Source organism: Bos javanicus, chromosome 10, assembly GCF_032452875.1.
Source record: "Bos javanicus breed banteng chromosome 10, ARS-OSU_banteng_1.0, whole genome shotgun sequence".
NCBI lineage: Eukaryota > Metazoa > Chordata > Mammalia > Artiodactyla > Bovidae > Bos > Bos javanicus.
Window position 1 is genome coordinate 58,652,553 of NC_083877.1, and position 20,294 is coordinate 58,672,846.

The 20,294-nt window shown below is 42.5% G+C and overlaps 1 protein-coding gene and 1 non-coding gene across 2 annotated transcripts in view; both read left to right on the top strand.

Annotated features, from left to right (window-relative positions):
• Positions 1-830: 830 nt before the first annotated feature.
• LOC133254657 (aromatase) overlaps positions 831-20,294 on the top strand; it is a 34,544-nt gene continuing 15,080 nt past the window's right edge. The window contains exons 1-3 of the mRNA XM_061428770.1: positions 831-1,190; positions 4,376-4,526; positions 17,705-17,859. Coding sequence (XP_061284754.1) covers positions 1,046-1,190; positions 4,376-4,526; positions 17,705-17,859 — 451 coding nt within the window. The 5' untranslated portion in view covers positions 831-1,045. The remainder of the gene's footprint in view (positions 1,191-4,375; positions 4,527-17,704; positions 17,860-20,294) is intronic.
• On the top strand, positions 12,524-12,595 carry TRNAR-ACG (transfer RNA arginine (anticodon ACG)). Its single transcript has one exon. It is a non-coding gene; the product is annotated as a tRNA-Arg (tRNA).

A 20,294-nucleotide genomic window follows, 5' to 3' on the forward strand; every position in this document is an offset into this window, starting at 1 on the left:
ATGATAGATCAGCACTAAACTCATTTTATAATCATTCCAGGATGCATGTAAGTCGAATCATTATATTGTACACCTTAAAATTATATACTGCTGTATGTCAATTACAACTCAATAAAGCAGAAAAAAAAAATGCTCTCCAAGAGGAAAAAGGAAAGAGAAAACCACATCAGAACCAGAAAATCAAACTGAAAATTATCCTGTACAGGAGATTAGCTGCTGTGGAGAGCTTGGTGGCTGGGTGGCATCCGAGCCTACTGCTGGTGGTATCAACCAAGCCATCTCTTTTCTTCCTGCTTCCCCACTTCTCTTTTTCCTCCTCTCTTTTTATTCTTTCTCTCCTCTTCTTCTATCCTACCACCTCTGTCATAGTCCAATGTGTACTGCTTCAACCAGCACATGGTGCAAGAGGTTTTCAAGCTTTATTAAAGCCAATAGGAAAAGATTGTCCTGTTGAATTCAATAGACAATTTATGGGAGGCTCTGAGAATGCCTCAGTGATGCCTGAGAAATACCTTCTGACTGGAGAAGCCTACCCTCTGGGGGAAGTAATCCCAAGCAAGCAAGGTAGTTGGGGATTGTGCTTTAAAAAATGTATTTGGCTTCGGGGGGAAAAATATTGCCTAAACAGAAACTGCTGATGAAGTCACAGAATGACTCCACCTCTGGAATGAGCTGCATTTTCATGTATTTTGGTATGAAATATGGCTCTTAATTGAGAACTCAGTCACTCTACCCACTCAAGGGCAAGGTGATAAGGTTCTATCAGACCAAGCGTCTAAACGAACCTGAGACTCTACCAAGGTCAGAAATGCTGCACTTCAAGCCAAAAGATCTCTCTTGGGCTTGCTTGTTTTGACTCGTGACTATAAATTTGTCTTGTCTAAGTGTCCAATCATATTATAAAACAAAGCGCCAATCTCTACAGTACAGCATCCTCTGAAGCAACAGGAGTCCTAAATGTACATTTGGGGGATTTTCTAATTTTTCCACTCTTCTGATCTCCACAGGACTTTAAATTACTTCCCCTGAGATCAAGTAAAACAAAATGCTTTTGGAAGTGCTGAACCCAAGGCATTACAACGTCACCAGCATGGTGTCCGAAGTTGTGCCTATTGCCAGCATTGCAATCCTGCTGCTCACTGGATTTCTTCTCTTGGTTTGGAATTATGAGGACACATCCTCAATACCAGGTAAGGCAGTCGTCTATTTCTGTATCTAAAGAGATTGTTTCCTTGGGCTTTTGATCCACGAGGGTAAAGGAGATTCTACAAAACGACAAAGAGTAAACCTGGGGAGCTGGCTGAAGTCCACAGCATGTAAGCAAATGAGGACTCAGGTGAAAAAATGTTTAGCCAATTATCTGCACATGTTTAATGACAACATTAAAACAATACCTCAGATAATCTCTTCCAGGCTATACTTTACTTTGGTAAAATAGACTTGGCACAAGTATCCTTTAAAATAAGTTTAAGATGGGGACAGCAAAGTAAAATTCCAGGAACTTATTTTTCTTTTGATTCAAATTCGTTCCAATTTTGCTCTGAAGGTGAAAATGTCTCTGGAATGCCTTCTGTCCCCCTTTCTGTCTCATTCCCACTTTGCCTCAGCCATGTCCTCTGCCCTCTCCCTTCTCAAACTTATTCCTTCTCTTTATCCCATTCTTTATTTTCTTTTATTCTTGGATAAGGTGGTGATGTTGATGCCAACATAAGAGCTGGATGGATCCTGGATAGTGGAAGAAAAATGGGGGACCACTATCATTGCCTTGAAAACCTAAAAACATCTTCAACAAGCTCTGTGGACCAATCAAAAGTAGAGCATAATATAGTTATCCAGATAATTCCAGTAGAAACACCATCACTCTACACTGTCATACTAACTCAGAATTCTCAGAAATATCAGATTGCTTTTTAATTTTCAGGGAAAATTCCTCACAGCAAGCATCTGTCTCCAGTCCCATAAGATACTTGATAAGGCTTTATTTCAAGAGCATACTCATTACACACTTTCAAGTGTGGGCCTCTTTGCACAGTGATGGAAAGTGGGAGTGTAGGGCTGCTGCAAAATGCCCTGGGTCTGGTTTCTTTATCATTTTTGAGAGAACGGCCTGTCTCTCTGTTTGATTCAGCCTGGTATTTTAGGTTACTTTAAATGCCCAATGTAATGGAATGCTTAGTTGGTTTTCTTCTCTACTCCCTGATAGGGGTCTGAAGGAAGACTGTTCCATGGTCTTTAGCTCAATGAACCCCTTCTCCGTCACTGCCCCTTTCTCACTGGATTCTCTTCCCCCAGTGGGCACCCAAGTCAGGGTCCATGAATGGTAGAGGGGAGGGAGGGGCTGTTTTTAACAAGTCGCCCCAGAGGTTTGCGTTGCAGGTGATGGTAGAACTGCCTTGGACCTTTGGGGAGGTGGGGGGAGGCAAGCACAGAATGAGCATCCCTGAAGCTCTGGACCAGGAGCCAGAAAGGGGCAGCTCCTCTGTCTACCACCTCTGGGCTGGGGATATCAGGCTGTCACACGCCGACAGTCTGTGACACTATCACACAGTGCTGTCATTCTCAGCCCTGCCTGAGGTGGGTCCTCACGTGGACTTTTCATTTCCCAGGTGGTTTTCCTGAGCACTCAGGGTTGAGAGCCACAGAATGGAGCCCAACCCCTTCATTTGAAAGAAAGGGAAATTGAGCACCAGAGACAGCCTCTGCCTGGTCCAGGCGGTATGAGTAACTGTGGAGCCAATCTCTTCTGTTCATAGGTGAGGGGTTAAAGCCCCAGAAGAGAAAGGGCTTGCCAGCATCTCAGCTGGAAGGCAAGTGGGAATAGGGGGAGCAGGGGGACCACCAGGAAGTCCTAAATCCCAGATGGATGTTCATTTTGCTACTAGGGAGCTTCTGTTGAATAGTTCCATGCTTTCCCTGGGGAAAGGTGAGGTCTGGTTAGAACTCTCTAGTTCTAGAACCCTCTAGGCCAGATCCCTCCAATCATCAGCTCTCTGGGCTCTGAGTTTTATGCATATGGAGAATCTCGGGGTCAGTGGAGCCAAAGAGTTGAGAAGGTACAGTGAGCCAATCCCTCAGTTTAAAAATTTTGAAAGCAGTTTCACACCCACTTTCTCCTGTGAACCTCTGGGCACTCTGGTGAGGTAAGTGTGTTGATCCCTACTTTGCAGATGAAAAAGCTGAGACATAAAGAGGCCAGATGTCCATGGCTAGTAGACGATGAAGCTGGGACTCAAATTGAAGCTTCCTCAACTCACATTTACTGAGAGGCCCCGTATTATCAGGTCATGGGGAAGGGGGTCCAGGAGTGTGAGAGGTAACCCACATAGGCAGAGGACATAGTGCCAGGGAGGGCCGTGAGGGTTGGAGAGGAATCATTCCCACTTGGTGATGTGCAAGCTTCAATTTGGAGAAACTGCGCCAGTTCTCTGATCTCTGACAAGACTACTGTTACCTGGCGCCTGGCAGCTCTCCCTTCCCCAAGGTTACAGGGTGATGTCTAACCTTGCACGTGGGCCCTCTCCCCCAGACCCTGTCTCTGCCCTGTGCACCACATTCTTTATGGGAGCGCTGGGGAAAAAGGTATGGTGACACAGTTTCCTTTTGCCTGTTAAAAATCTGTTCTACATAAAATGCGCAAATAAACATGTGATCACAGATCAGAATGAAAAGGAGGATGCTAGCAGGATCCCAGAAACTCCTCTTGTGCCTTTCCAGTTATACCCTCTGTCACCCCCAGAAGTAAATAGCCTTCTATTCTATAATGATCACTCCCCTGCTTTCTGATAGATTTTTCACCTAATTTCATATTCTAAACAATATCCTTCAGTATTACCTGCTCTTGCATGTTTTAGCAATAGGAATCCTATATTCCTTATTCTTCTGTCTTGGTTTTTTCCTTACATTTTTGCCTGTAGGTTTCATTCAGGTTGTGGCATGCAGCTGCAGTTCATATAGTATGCAGTTACATGAACACCTCACTGTTTAGTCACCTATTCTACTGCTAATAGACATTTGGGGTGTCTTCATTTTGGGGCTATTGTGAACAAGGCTGCTATGAACATTCATGTGCACAGGTTTATTTTGTCTAATGAGGTTTAGCTTAAGATTCTCTTCTTAAACCAGTCCATTCAGACTGAAATGATTGAGACCATAAGGAATTGGTGTGGTGTGGACTACTTTTTACTTGTAGAGCTGTGAAGAGCCTCATGTTAATTAACTTGTGTTGTTTTAATTATTTTGTGTGTGTGACTCACCCATATAGATCAGAAGATATAAAAGGACATTTGGATTTATAGGAACAAGAACAACAGTATCTTAAACAATTGCTCTTTTGAGTAGTGCTGAAATACTGATTATGATCTGATGACTTTCCTAGGTCCCAGCTACTTTCTGGGAATTGGGCCCCTCATTTCCCACTGCAGGTTCCTCTGGATGGGGATCGGCAGTGCCTGCAATTACTACAACAAGATGTATGGAGAATTCATGAGAGTCTGGGTATGTGGAGAGGAAACCCTTATTATTAGCAAGTAAGTCTCAATAATTGGAGAAATACTTTAAAAATCAAGGTTGGGATATTTCCTATTAAAAAGCAAACTCATTTTGATATTTTGCCATCTTTGTTTCCAATGTCTTTACTACTTAAATAAAGATGAGTGATTACCAGGTTAAAAATCTAACACTTGAGACAAACAGAATAATTGGGTTTTGCTTGAAACCTGAGGCATATATAATGAATTCTGGAAAGACTGGAAATTATTCAAAATATCTCTGAGCAGGGAATGTGGAAACTTAGAATACAGAGGATTTGGTTTTGACAAAACACTTGAAGGAGAGGTGTTATCTTTTATACTTCCCTAAGATTTTGGTCTTAACTGTAGAAGTAAGCATGAAAACAAATGAACAAATAGTAATAAAAAAACAAATACCTGAGGGAGCGGAATTCTGATTGCATCAATTTGCTGATGTGTTTCTAATGCCAACAGGAGGGTAGACAGCAGACGAAGAAGGCGTTCTTCTCTTTACAGAATGCTGCTGTCCTAAAGTGACTGTCAGTGTGCCGGTAAAAGCAATGGTATTCTCCTGCTCCATTACATTTTCCAGATAACTGGTAGACTGAGTTCACTTCAGTGTTAACAAAATATGGATCAACTAAAGAACTAGCTTTGTGAAATATTAGTTTTCTTACTGACTGATCATAGAAAATGAAGCATTTAAAATAAAGCACATATCATAGATGTTCAGCTACTTTGCTAGAATTTAGCAAAGCTAACTGCCAGAATGTCTCATTAATGAGATTTTATATTTATAATCCCTGACAAAGATTTACTCAGAAACTAAGACTGACCAGGGTATTTCACTTATTTATTAGAATTGTTTCTTCAGATACATAGACTATTGCCCAGAAATAAGTGAAGCATTTCTGGAAACTACATTGGCTTTTTTTCATGCCATATTATACATCATTTCCGAAAATACCATGGTAAACACAAAGCCTGAATACTTTGAACCAAATACTTGAAAGAAGGGAGGAGGGGAGAAAAAGATGTTATCCTTTCAAATATTTCTACCTATCCAAGAATGTTATTTTGAACCAAACTAATTCCTCAATCGTTGCCTGGGTGTTTTCCCATTTCATTCAGTTTGCTGTTGTAAGAGTCTTAATAGTAACTAAGACAGACCATGTTTATATAACTAAACATGTTTATACAGCTTCAGCGGAAATGTCATTTTGGGTGGAAATGTCATTTCACTGGGTTAAAGTCAAACACCCCAGTACAGTGGTTCTCAGACTGTGGTCCCCTGACCAGCAGTAGACACATCTGGCTTTCCATCCTTGGTCCCTCCCTGACACTCTAAATGAGAAAATCTGGGGTCGGGGCCCAGGGATCTTTGTCCATGAGGCCTCCAGGTCATTCTGAGGCACACTCCAGTTTGAGACTCACTGCTCTAATGGTGAGAATATAGGTGCTCTTAGGTTCTACTCCTCTTGGTGTATTGAGCTCTGCTTAGCCAAATTTAAATGAATTTGACATGTTCTCATTTTCAGAATCATTACTTCACTCATTTTTGCAGCCAATTTTCAGTCTCAAAATTGTCCTGGAACAGATGACTATTGAGCTTGGGGGACTGGGACACTACCTCCTGCTCTTTGATCTCCCAGGGCAGCAAGTTGCCTTCTAGCCCTCCTCAAGTCAGCATCTGCCTGTCCCTCAGATACCGGTGAAGGGACCCACAGGATATTTATCCAAAAGGATGACACCTGCAGCCCGGGGTCTAGAGCAGTGCTTCTTGTCTTGGCTTTACATCAAAGTCGCCCAGGGGGCTGTTCAACATCCCAATGCCCAGGTCACATCCCAACTTTTATAGTCTCTTGATGGGGGGACCCAGGCATTGATGGTGTTTAGAGCCCTCCAGGTAATTCCAATATGCTGCAGACTGGAGGGAGGAGAGGAGGTAAGAAGCTCCCAGGACAGAGGGCTTTTCCCTTCAGTATGGGGAAATGCTGAAGCAGGTTGGAGTGGATTCATCTAATTTTCTCCCCCTAAGGTCTAGGTCAGGTGATGGAGGTGCAAGACTAGACCTGGAGGGAAGAATGAAGCACCTGAGAAAGGATCAGATGACCAGGACAGAAACAGCTCATAGACAGTAGATACTCAGATCCCCAGAATAATGCCCAGGAGCCTCACAGGCAATTCCTGAAACAGGATCCTTGTCACAGCACGTGCCATCTGACCAGTCTGCACCTTACAGGAATGTGACCTTACTGACCCTCAAACTGTCAGGTGCTTCCTTCACACTGAGGACACAAACAGCCTTCTGCCTGTGCCCAGCTCCATCTCTGCTCTCCCCGTTCTTCCCTGGTCCTGTCCTCACAGGCTCTTCTCTGGTTGGAGTCTCTGTGTTCTCTATAATTGCCTCTGAGCCGCTCGATTTTGTTGTTAAGGGCTGAGCTCCCCACAGGAATAGGACGTGTTTGTCCCCATCTCCTTCCCTCGCTGCTCTTCAGATCCTTCCAGAACTTCCTGTACCTCTTGAAGAGACCCAACTGGACCCCAGAAAGCTTTTTCTTTGAATAATATGCCAGGTCTTTTCTCTTCAGAAAGTTTGATATCTGTTGTCATTACAACTGTGCTGAGATTATGGCCCAACTTTTCAATTCAGCTTAGTTCTGAAGTGGTTGGGGCTGCAGAACTTTGGGTGGGGGAGATGTCAGGCACCAGGGCTGCTGGGCTTCTGCCTGAGCAGCTGGGGGGGGCGGGGGGAGGGCATCTGATCATCTGTAGGTAAAGTGTGCACAGTTCCCCAGGCAGGGGTGCTGTAAATAATGAGGGGCCACAGACACTTCGTGCCCTAAGTATATATTGGTGTTTGCAAGAATATCAAAAAGAAGAACATGGGTAGCATCAATAAGCGAGTAGCACTTAATACGCTAACTGGGGTCAAATTGGCCCATTTGCTACCAGTTTAAATACTATTGTTATAGTGTTTATATATCTGTTTTAATAGTGCATAAATTTATCCCCATGTTGTGGGATTTTTATGGTAAAACTCAGATAGTTCCAGGCAAACCAGGATGGCAAACCCACACTATTATCAGGTAAATATGTGCTGTATAAAAGATGAGGTGGGTGGAACATCTTTCGGATGGGGAAAAATCAGGATTCCATTTCAGATATGTTGACTTGACTTGCCTAGTACCACTGAATGGGATATTAAGAAGGAAGTTCTGACCATCCAGACCTTCTACTGTAGTCATAAACTAGCAAAGGAGCTGAGGAGGAGAGCCAGACAGAAAAGGGAAAACCAGGAGAATGTGGTGGTCTGAAAGCAAGATGAGGAATGCGTGGCAGGGAGGATGGAACAGATAGTGCCACAAGACTAGACAGAGATGTGAGCATTGCATTTAGCACCAGGCAGGTTAAGGGTGACCTTGACAAGGGGAGTTTCAGTGGCGTTCTGGGGGCAAAATGTGGCCACTGTGGAGAATGGGAGAGAAGAATTGGAGGTGCCAGGTACAAACTCTTCAAGGAGTTTGTCCTAAAGGAGGCAGAGGAATAGAATAAGGGTTGAAAGGGGTATTTGGTCCAAGTCTTTTTGTTTGCTAAGATACAAGATACTATGACATGTGTGCTTTGGTGGGAATGATGAGTCACAGAGGAAAACCATCGATGCAGCAGAAAGGAGGAGTGTGCCAGGTGAGATGACAAAGAGGTTCAGGTGACATGTGGAATTGGCCTTGAATAGGGACATGGAAGTTCATCCCCAGTAACAGAAGTGAAGTTGAACATATGGCACTGATCCTGATGGTTGGACTTGCTTCTGTTTTCTCATTAAAATAGGAAATCAAGCCTCTATGTGTGTGTTAGTGGTGTCCAACTCTTTGCGACCCTATAGACTGTAGCCTGCCAGGCTCCTTTGTCCATGGGATTCTCCAGGCAAGAATACTGGAATGTGCAGCCATTCCCTTCTCCAGGGGATCTTCCTGACCCAATCAAGTCTGTAGTTGAGATTAAAGGTGAGGAAGTAGAACAGTGAAGAGAGGAGGCAGGATATAACAGTCATAGAGGAGACAAGAGCATGATTGGACTCAGGAAATGTACTAGATTGGGCAACTGCACCATGGGCCCATTTGAATTTAACTGAGACTCCTTCTGTGTGTGTGTGTGTGTGTCTTTGTGCATCTATGGTTTTTCCCTGGCCCCATTCAGCTGCCAGGTGCAAGCAGAGTAATCTAAGAGTTCGCTTTAGCAGGGTTGAGATTTTACCAGGGAACGAGGACAAAGTAAGTAGAGGTCCAAGGAGGTGAGGATGCATGACAGGCAGAGACTTTAATGATAAACAAGAAATATTTTCCCAACTTTTTAGTAAGAAAAGTTCAAATGAACAAGAACGTTAGAAGAACAATCTCCGAACAATCTCCCTACTTTTTGTCCCCTGACCTTGACCTTCTGAAGAAACCATGTCAGTTGTCTTACAGGATGCCCCACATTCCATATGCCTTTCATTGTCTCATTATGGTGTCATTGAACATACTCTTCTATTCCTGGTATTGCTTATAAACTGAACACTAGGTTTATAAGCTCAATTCAATTCAGATTAACTGTTTTGTAAGAGTATTTTCCTGTTTAGTCCTAGATACTTCATATTGCATCATAATCGGGAGCCCAGGGAAGGTGGTCCCATATTATGAATACTAAATCTGATCAGCTTAGGGTCGTTGCAGTTAGGTCTCTGTTATATTCATTTTCTCTTACAGTGACCTCAGTATTAGAGCTGCATAAGATTATTAGAGGGCAAAGGACAGGGAAAACGTGGTAAGACTAATGGAGTGTGAGTGACAGGCACAGAACAGGTGTACAGGAAGCAAGTGTTTTTGAATGTTTGGTACCAGTTGTTCCATTGATTATCTCCCCATATTTCTAGTACTCATCAGTCTTGAACCTCACCATGGGTCTGTGAGTTCTTTAAACTCAGAAGGGAGGTCTTTTTTTTTTTTTTTTTTAACCACCTAAATTTCTTTTTTACCACCTAAACCGACTTCCTGACTACTTTTCATTCTGAAGAGACAAAACATTTGCCTTCTTTGGAGATAGCTTTTGACTTCGGGTCATGTTTTGAGAAGAATAACAACTCCAGGGACCAGGCATCTTAAACTACCCAGTATCCTTTCTGAGCTTGGGGACTCTGGTCTCTTCTCAGTGGTGAGAGGCCCTCACTCTCTCAGTCAGTCAATCAATGTAACATCCCCCTTACCTAGTGTTACAGCCGGTACAATTATGGGAAGGAGGTCTCCTCTGTCCTCCTAAATGTCAGGAGAGCTCTGGGCTGAGGTCCTTAGCGCCTCACCAACCTTCCCTTCTTCGCTCTCCTGATTTACTCTGGTTAGATAAGACCAGCCTACTTTTGATAAGTGATCTTGTTTTAAACTGCTTGTCTTTAGTCACACTTTCCTTGCTGTGTGTATCACCTCTGTCTTGCCTGCATGTGCGTGCTAAGCTGCTCAGTCATGTCTGACTCTTTGTGACCCTATGGACTGTAGCCCGCCATGTTCCTTGGTCCATGGGATTCTCCAAGCAAGGATACTGGAATGGGTTGCCATGCTCTCCCTGAGGGGATCTTCCCAACCCAGGGATCGCTTGTATCTCCTGCATTGACAGGTGGGTTATTTACCACTAACACTACCTGGGAAGCATTCTTTGCCAAGTCAGAGCCTCTGTCTCAGGATAAGTAAGATATTGGTGCCCCTTAAAGAACACATTGCCTTTAAATGGTAGCTCTTTATTAACCAGCATTTAGTTGGATTGATTTGGGATTTCTTATTCTCTTTTTTTTAAATTGATGAGGTAGTTCCTCAAAACATATGGAAAGACCAATATCTTTTATGAAATATGCCAAAGCCCTAGGAGTCAGAGTAGAAAAATACTGTTCTGCCTGTTTCCTAATTAAAATGTGTATACTAGTTTGTGAATAATGAGGAAATAAATTGCTTGCTTTCTGCTTTAATTATAGAATGAGGTGGGGGAAGACGAGAAAGCTAGAGGCCTAAAATCTTTTAATTAATAAGAGTTTCAGTCCTTTTATACCATGACATTTCCACACAGGACAAAATTTGGCTAGTTGGTTAAACTAATTCCCTGAAACACAAATAGAAGCATCTGGATATTTGGTTTTTTGCTTTTATAGTTGCTAAGAAGAGAAAAACTTACCCAAAACTTAGGATAATTTGATTAATATTATCTGGGATTAAATCAAGAATATATGTGACTTAGAGAGTATTTTGGTTTGAAAATAAGATTTTGTTCCTAAAATATATATCAAGTAAATTCATTCATATGATAATTTTGTTTTCATTTCATAGCACTGCCATTATTTCAGGGGCTTTCTTTTAAAGTTTAAATGGGATCTTGAAATCCATCACAGATGTGTGGGTTTGGCTAGTACTTAGCCCACCACCTAATCTACTCAGTTGGAGCTGAGCTCCTTTGGCCCAGGGTCTTCTATGGCAATGTGTTCTCACAGGCATTCACTGAACAACCTCATTAGAGATAAGTCATCCTTTCAGGAGCCAATTGCAACTTGGAGCGAGAGGACCACCCTAGCCCACTGGAAGAATAAATGCATAGGGTATAGTAGCCACTCCCAATCTTTGAGTGTTGTCTGTTCAGAAAACAGCCATAGTAGGAGAATTTGCAGTTGAGAAACAGAATTTTAGTATAGAAGGAAGGATGAGCCAAAGTAGTAGTGAATACATGAAAATCTGTACAATATTAAGCACCAAAATAAGGGAGAAAATAACATCTAAAGTAAAGCTAACATCAGAAATAAGTTATGCATCTAGAATTTGCACAATTGAGCACTGTGTGATTCTTTCCAACTTCTATCCCCTGCACACCAGAAAAATTCCAGATTCTCCCTCTTTTGCAATGTCAAAAAGATGTTTATAAATATATCCTAGGGATTTTACTGGCAGTCCAGTGGTTAAGACTTCACCTTCCAATGCCTGTGGTGTGGGTTCCATCCCTGACAGGGGAGCTAAGATCCCACACGCCTTGCAGCCAAAAGAATCATGACATAAAACAGATACAATATTGTAACAAATTCAATAAAGACTTTAATAATGGTCCACATCAAAAAAAATTTTTTGTTTAAAAATATATTTACTTTCCTGTTATAATGTGCATATTTTCCTTTATTCCTCTGCTCAAATGTTTGATCCCTTTCTGATGTCATGATCTGTGTCTCTTCTGAATTCCACTCTGGCCTTGGACACATGGAATAGTGGGAAAGCTCTAGAAGGTCTATTTTAACTTCCCTAGCAGACTTGAGCAGATTGGCTCTTGAGCCCCGAATTTAAGGGTTATATCATTTTAGCTCTGCCTTTGGCAGCTCCTCACCAGAGCACACAAAGTGGGCATCTTTTATACACATTCTGGCTTCTGTCTTGTAAATACTGCTGAAGCACAGACTAATACTGGTTCACCCTGCACTGACTTTCTTCATGTCTCCAGCAGCTGCACTGCAAAAAACCTCTACTTCTCTGCTCACCACTCTGTCCCTCTTTTTAATTTCCAAACTCTGCTTCTTTTTTCTGATTATCTCTGTGAAAAAAAGGCTGTTAATTTGAAGATACTCAAGTGGAAATTTTTTGAAGTTTCAGAAACATATAAGGAGGAAAGTCACTCTGCTATGCTTATGTGTCACTAAGATGTATTTACACTTGGCCATGTGGTCCACATAAAAATACTGTGTGACATAAACCCTGTAATCTGAAGAGCCTGTTGTCCTGCCCTACAGAGGGGTCTGGGTAACAAGCTTGGAACAGCTGTGCTAGCACAGGGAGGTGGAAGGTGGTACATGAGACCTAAGGTTGGTCCAGTGATTTGTGTAAGCTTTGTATAGGGTGAGATTTATGCTGAGATTTTTTTTTTCCCTCTGATGGGCAAGGCTGAGTGAGGTGGTAATCCTGTCTGCTGATGACTGGGTTTGTATTTTTGCTTTGTTTGTTGTTTAGATGAGGTGTACTTCCCTGGTGGCTCAGATGGTAAAGCGTCTGTCTACGATGCAGGAGACCCAGGTTTGATCCCTGGGTTGGGAAGATCCTTTGGAGAAGGAAATGGCAATCCACTCCAGTACTATTGCCTGGAAAATCCCATGGACAGAGGAGCCTGGTAGGCTACAGTCCATGGGGTCGCAAAGAGTCGGACACGACTGAGCGACTTCATGTACGTACATGTATGTAGATGAGGTGTACTGCACAGGGTGCTACTGGGGGCTGGGTGATGCCAGGTCTCGTATTCCAGTGGTGTCCTTTGTGTGAGTTCTCACTATTTGATACTCCCTAGGGTTAGTTCTCTTTAGTCTAGGGTCTTGGAAGTCAGTGCTCCCACTCCAAAGGCTTAGGGCTTGATCTCTGGTCAGGAACAAAGACTCCACAAGTGGTTTGTTATGGCATTAAGTGAAATTAAAATAAATACCCCAAAACGAGAAACCAAAGATGAACCCCAAATGACAGTTACAAAATCAGGCAAATAATAATTATGATAATGGAATATACACATATACATACACACCCATAAGCAAAATCAAAACAGTCCAACAAAAACAAAGTACAGTAGATTGATCTGGTGAACAAAGGAAATACTTATATCTACCAGTTAAGAACAAAACTAACTAAAGCACAAGTTGGAAAACAAAACTAAAGCACAGTGCCAAGTGGGGAATAAAACAATGGAAACAAAACTAACAAATACATTGAGAGGAAAGGAAAGAAAGAAAAGAAAGAAAGAATAGGTATGCAAAGTTAAATAGAGGTAGATAAAGAAGATTTATATACATTAAAGATTAACTGCAAGGGGAAAAGAACAGTAGGAAAAGCAAATAAAGGGATAATGTAGAAAAAATAATTATAGGTTTAAAAATTAAAATTAATAAAAGAGAGGGGAAAAAAGGAAGAAGAAAAAAAAAAAAGGCAAACTCCATAGAACTGCAAAAACCCAATGGAGAGGCAGAGTTTTATAACAACAAGAAAAAATGTGACTGAGAAAAAAAAGCTCAAAAGCTTAATTAGATTTCATAGTGTCAATAAAATCAACAACTACAACAGAGGGGGGTAGGAAGGGGAAAAAAAAAAAAAGAAAATTAAAAAAAAATCCAAAGAATCTATAGAACAAATCAAAACATAATAATAATAAATGTTTTTCTTGAGTCACTGCTGTCAGAGTCCTTTCCCTTGCTGGGAGTCACAGTCCGCCTCACCTCCCTAGGATGCCCTCCAACACTGTGCTGATCTCTGGACCTGCTGTGGGGCAGCTCAGATTCTAATCTGGTCCTATTCCTGTGTGTTCTTTCCTCCAATGTCCACAGCTATCAGAACTAGTGCGTTTTCTTTTGTGGGAGCTCTCAATGACCTTTTATATATTTCACAGACACAGAGTCTGCCTAGTTGATCATGTGGATTTAATCTGCAGCTTGTACAGCTGGTGGGAAGGTTTTGGGTCTTCTTCCTTAGCTACACTGCCCCTGGGTTTCAACTGTGGTTTTATATCCACCTCTGCATGTGAGTCATTCATTGGGGTTTGCTCCGGAGGCTGCACTGGAGGACTTGAGTCTGTCCCTGTGAGGGCCAGGTGTGGAGGTGGAGCAGCTGTTTGGATTGCAGGGGTTCCGGCGGCACCAGGTGCTCAGGAGAGTTGGCAGCTAGGACAGAAGGAAATATAGAGTTCTAGAAGGGTATGGCAACCAGTATTGGCCAATACGCTCCAGTATTCTTGCCTGTAAAAACCCCCTGAAAGAGAAGTCTGGCAGGCCACAGTCCACAGGGTTGCAAAGAGCTGGACATGACCGAAGCAACCCTGCATGCTTAGACACAAGACTTTTGTTGCCTGTGGCAGCTTTGCCCCAGTAAGGGTTGAGTGCGAAGGTGGCGCAGCTGCTTGGCTTGCAGGGACCCTGGCAGCGCCAAATGTGCAGGGACACAGACTGCCTCCACTGCAGGAGTTCTTGCCTTATCAGAGTCTTTTTTTGAGCCTCTTGTAACTGGCAATTGGAAGGCCTCTTTGGCCAGTCTTTCTCCATAGTTCTGCCCATTCAGGCACTTAGAAGGCTCCCTTGCCTGGGGTCCTCCTCTGTTGTTCCACACGTCAGACACATAGACATGGCTGGGCTCCTACTCTGTAGATCAGCATGTCAAGCACTTAAAGGGGCACCCTGGGTAGGATCCTACTCTGTAGTTCAGTACATCAGGTGTTTGATGGGCCAGCCTCTCTATTGTTCAGCTGAGGATGCGAGTTTTGCATGGTTCTAGAAGCCAATGGCACCCCACTCCATTACTCTTGCCTGGAAAATCCCATGGACAGAGGAGCCTGGAAGGCTGCAGTCCATGGGGTTGCTGAGGGTCAGACACAACTGAGCGACTTCACTTTCACTTTTCACTTTCATGCATTGGAGAAGGAAATGGCAACCCACTCCAGTGTTCTTGCCTGGAGAATCCCAGGGACGGCGGAGCCTGGTGGGCTGCTGTCTTTGGGGTCTCACAGAGTCGGACACGACTGAAGTGACTTAGCAGCATACATTATTTTATGCTGGTCAGGTACTCTTGTCTGCTCTCAGCTGGTGTTCTGCGTGCATTTCTGTGTCTGAAGGTGTATTCCTGATGTATCCGTGAAGAGAGATGTACTCCACGTGCACCTACTCCTCTGCCATCTTGTCCTCCTAAAATTTTTTATTGAAGTATAGTTGATTTACAATGTTTTGTTAGTATCAGGTATACAGCACCACTTTAATTGAAGAGACTGTCTTTTCTCCACTGTATATTCTTGCTTCCTTTGTCATAAGCTAATTGACCATAGGTGTATGGGTTTATTTCTGGGCTTTCTCTCCTGTTCTGTTGATCCATATGACTTTTATTCCAGTATCACACTATTTTGACTACTGTAGCTTTGTAGTACGGAGAAGGTGATGGCACCCCACTCCAGTACTCTTGCCTGGAAAATCCCATGGACGGAGGAGCCTGGTAGGCTGCAGTCCATGGGGTCGCTAAGAGTCGGACACGACTGAGCGACTTCCCTTTCACTTTTCACTATCATGCATTGGAGAAGGACATGGCAACCCACTCCAGTGTTCTTGCCTGGAGAATCCCAGGTTCGGGGGAGCCTGGTGGGCTGCTGTCTATGGGGTCACACAGAGTCAGACACGACTGAAGTGACTTAGCAGCAGCAGCTTTGTAGTATACTCTGAAGTCAGGAAGCCTGCTTCCTCCAGCTCCATTTTTATTTCTCTAGATTGCTTTAATTACTCAAGGTATTTTGTGTTTCCAAATTAAAAAATTTTTAGTTTCTAGTTCTGTGAAAAATGTCATTGGTAATTTGATAGGGATTACATTGAATCTGTAGATTGCCTTGGGTAGTATAATCATTTTAACAATATTCAATCTTCCAATCCAAGTACATGGGTATATCTTTCCATCTGTGTGGTCTTCAATTTAGTTCACCAGTGTCTTTAGTTTTCAGAGTACAGGTCTTTTGCCTCCTTAAGTAAGTTTATTCCTAGGTATCATATTTTCATTGATGTTATTGTAAATGGTAGTGTTTCCTTAATTTCTCTTTCTGATCTTTCATTGTTTGTGTATTTTTGCAATATCCACAAATCAATTGGTGTGGTATACCACATTAACACACTGAAGAGTAAAAACCATGTGATCATCTCAAGAGATGCAGAAAAAGGTTTTGATAAAAATTAACAGCCATTTGTAATAAAAACTCACCAGAAAGTGGGCATAGAGGGAATCTATGTCAACATAATAAAAGCCATGTATAAAAAACCCACAGCAAACATACTCAATGGTGAAAAGCTGAAAGCTTTTTCTCTAAGATCAAGAAAAAGACAAGGATGCCCACACTTGCCATTTTCATTTGCTATAGTTTTGGAAATCCTAGCCACAGCAATCAGAGAAGAAAAGGAAATAAAAGAAATTCAAATTGGAAAAGAAGTAAAACTGTCACTTTTGGAGATCACATGATATTACACAGAAAACCCTATCCTTTCAATTATTAAATTATTTAAATGATTGATTTATACTTCCAATGCCATAGCCTAACTTATAAGCAGCCTTCATAAAAGAGCTTCTCAGCAAAGTGAGCCTCTCTGCAGAAGAATTCTGTACTGCTGTCCTAAGATAATATTCTCCTCACATGTGGAGGCCCCATGATGCGTTCAGCTAGAATTTTTAAAAATTCTATAATACTCAGTGTCTTGTCATGCCCTAATTCTATTGGTATTGGAGGTAGGAAGCAAGCCCTCGAGGAGATCTGTGGGGAGGGGGGCTGCCTCCTTCCTACCTACTTGTTCCGAAGGCTGAGCCTAGGCTGTAAGAACTGGTCCAGGAGCGAGGGTAGAGGGCAGAGTAGTGGAAGAAGAACTGGGAAGTTGAAGGAAGCCTGGGGTATTGGCAAAGTCCCAGGGATGCCACATCAAGGGCTATCTAATGGCTCAACATATCCTACATCTTGGGAGAACTCTGTGACCCTCTAGACCCTGGTGATTCATGATGGATGCAGAGCCCCAAAAGAATTGCTGTCACCACCACAGAGAGCCTTCCAGGTCCACCCAAGTCAGTCAAGCTCAAGGCAGAGGTACCCAGGTATATCCTTCAGTTCCAGAATGATACCCCTGGAGGGACCAGGCCTGATTAGAGACTCTGGGGAATAGGTGGTACAAGGCAGAACTGCTGCTTCCAGACTAAAGTGATGAGACTTCAAATATTCCAGCATCTCCCAATCCTGAGATTCACCTCCCGGGGAGGGGAGAGAAGGGCACCACCTGGCTGCTTCAGGGCTGGAGGCTCTTGGATATGTGGTGATATGGAGGGTGCAGTTTCTTACAGCCTTGCAGCTTTGACCACATTAATGGGTAATATTTTAGAGACTTGGTGTTAGAGAAGAAGGGCAAATAACAAATAACTCTGTGTGTTGTGTGTGTTGTTTGTTGATCTTTAGTGATGCCCAAACAGAGAGCTAGTAGGTAGAAATGTTTTAACTGGAGGAGGAGGTTCTTGTGCTAACACAAATACTTATTTAATCTAACACTAGAAATTATGCATTTTTGTCTAGATCAAATGCATTTGCTACAAGAGCCAACAGGTAGTCAAACTCATCATTTTGAGTTCTTGACCCTTAAAATTCAATACCAAGTTTTGCTTTTGCTGCAGGTCCTCAAGTATGTTCCACGTAATGAAGCACAGTCACTACATATCCCGATTTGGCAGTAAACTCGGGTTGCAGTTCATCGGCATGCACGAGAAAGGCATCATATTTAACAATAATCCAGCACTCTGGAAAGCTGTTCGACCTTTCTTTACAAAAGGTATTCAGGTGCCGGGTACATTCTGCTGCTTTGTCTATGAACATGTCTGTTTTGAAATCATTTTTAACTTCTTCTGCTTCATAGTTTTAAAATGGTTACAGCTAACATTCATTACTCATGTATTATATAGTAGGCACTATTTTAAACACTTAATTCTTAATTCCACAGCAACCCCAGGTGGTAAATCATAATACCACCTACATTTTGCAAATGAGAAAACTGAGGCATAAAGAGGTTAACTATCTGGCCCAATTTCCATCATTAGTAAATGTTAGCACAGAAGACAACCCCAGAGCCTACATATTTAACCACTTTGATCTGGTTCTTCCTGTTTCTACATCCATCTCATGGATTTAAAAAAGAATTGGCTCTCTATACACTTAATGTCACTTCAATTAAGAATTTAGTGTGTCAGCCATATTTCGGGCTTCCCTCATAGCTTAGTCGGTAAAGAATCTGCCTGCAATGCAGGAGACCTGGGTTCGATCCCTGGGTTGGGAAGATCCTCTGGAGGAGGAAATGGCAACCCACTCCAGTATTCTTGCCTGGAAAATCCCATGGACAGAGGAGAGGAGCTTGGTGGGCTACAGTCCATGGGCCGCAAGAGTCGGACACAACTTAGTGACTAAACCACCACCAGCCATATTTAGCATAGCCAACATGTTTGCTGAACCATTGGTTGACATCCCACATGTTTTAACAGAAAACAATTTGCAAATAACTTAGAGAATTTTAAAACTGTGAGTGGCTATATATGTCATTTCTTCCAGGCTCTGAGTTTTTTACTTAAGTAAATACATTTCTAGAGAGCTTGTGACTTTTCCCCAAGGCAACATAGCCAGATTATGGAATAGCAAAAGCTAGATTCCAAATATCTTTATCTAGTGTTTTCCCTCTTTACCATCTGCCACTGGAATTGAAGTCTTATAGTTTTATGGGTCAAAAGTCTGATGTGGGTCTCAGAGGGCAATAATCAAGATACTGCTGCTGCTGCTGCTAAGTCGCTTCAGTTGTATCTAACTCTGTGCGACCCCATAGATGGCAGCCCACCAGGCTCCTCTGTCCCTAGGATTCTCCAGGCAAGAATACTGGAGTGGGTTGCCATTTCCTTCTGCAATGCATGAAAGTGAAAAGTGAAAATGAAGTCGCTCAGTCACATCCGACTCTTAATGACCCCATGGACTGTAGCCTACCAGGCTCCTCCGTCCATAGGATTCTCCAGGCAAGAATACTGGAGTGGGTTGCCATTTCCTTCTGCAATGCATGAAAGTGAAAAGTGAAAATGAAGTCGCTCAGTCACATCCGACTCTTAATGACCCCATGGACTGTAGCCTACCAGGCTCCTCCGTCCATAGGATTCTCCAGGCAAGAATACTGGAGTGGGTTGCCATTTCCTTTTGCAATGCATGAAAGTGAAAAGTGAAAATGAAGTCGCTCAGTCATGTCCGACTCTTAATGACCCCATGGACTGTAGCCTACCAGGCTCCTCCATCCATAGGATTCTCCAGGCAAGAATACTGGAGTGGGTTGCCATTTCCTTCTCCAATCAAGATACTGGGAAAACTATTCCTTTCTGGAGGATCTATGGAGAAAATGTTTCTTTGCCCTTTCTAGCTTCTAGAGGCTGCCCACATTCTTTGGCCCATGGCCCTATCAGTGATATTACATTCTGTTTATACATTTGAAATGTGGCTTCAAACTCTTGAACTTAAAGGAAAATCAGACATCAGCCTGGAACTGATATTCAAGGCCAATCCTTTCATGCAAAGGATTGATTCATGAAGGAATTAGCTGTCCCACTTGTGGATGTGACAGTCACCCAGAAAACAGCATCCCCACCTTCCATATCTCCAACTCCTTCCTTAAGTTAGAAATTATGCTGCCAACCCAAGCTTCCTTTTTATACATGGGTGGAAATGCTTAGAGTCTAGAACCACTTACAGGTCTCTTTCTTATTTGTAAAGTGTGTCTTCAGGGGCTCTGCAGCACAGCTGATTTGCTTTGTTTGAGCACTATGAATTTGACAGAAAATCTGAATAACAAAAGACATAAAAAAGCAATTACTCCTAAAGAAAACTCAAAGAAACTTAAAACAAGGAGAGAAATAATTTTAAGAGTTAAACTCTCAAGTTAGACCATCTACCATCATGACCCACTAGTTTCTAAGACAGTCAGGGACAAAGCAAAGGGAGAGAATAGAGCTAGTTAACTCTACCAGGTTTCATTCATTCCTCTATTTGACAAATACATTTGGAGACCCACCATGTACAATGGACTTGAAGTACAAAGCTAATAGGTTATCATTGCCCTGAAAGAGTGCACAGTTCTATGAGAAAGACTGCTCAAACAAGGATTTGTTTTATTGTTATGACATTGATTGAGTACAATAAATGATTGCAGTTTGAAGAGAAACTAAGATTAAGAGAAAGTTATAT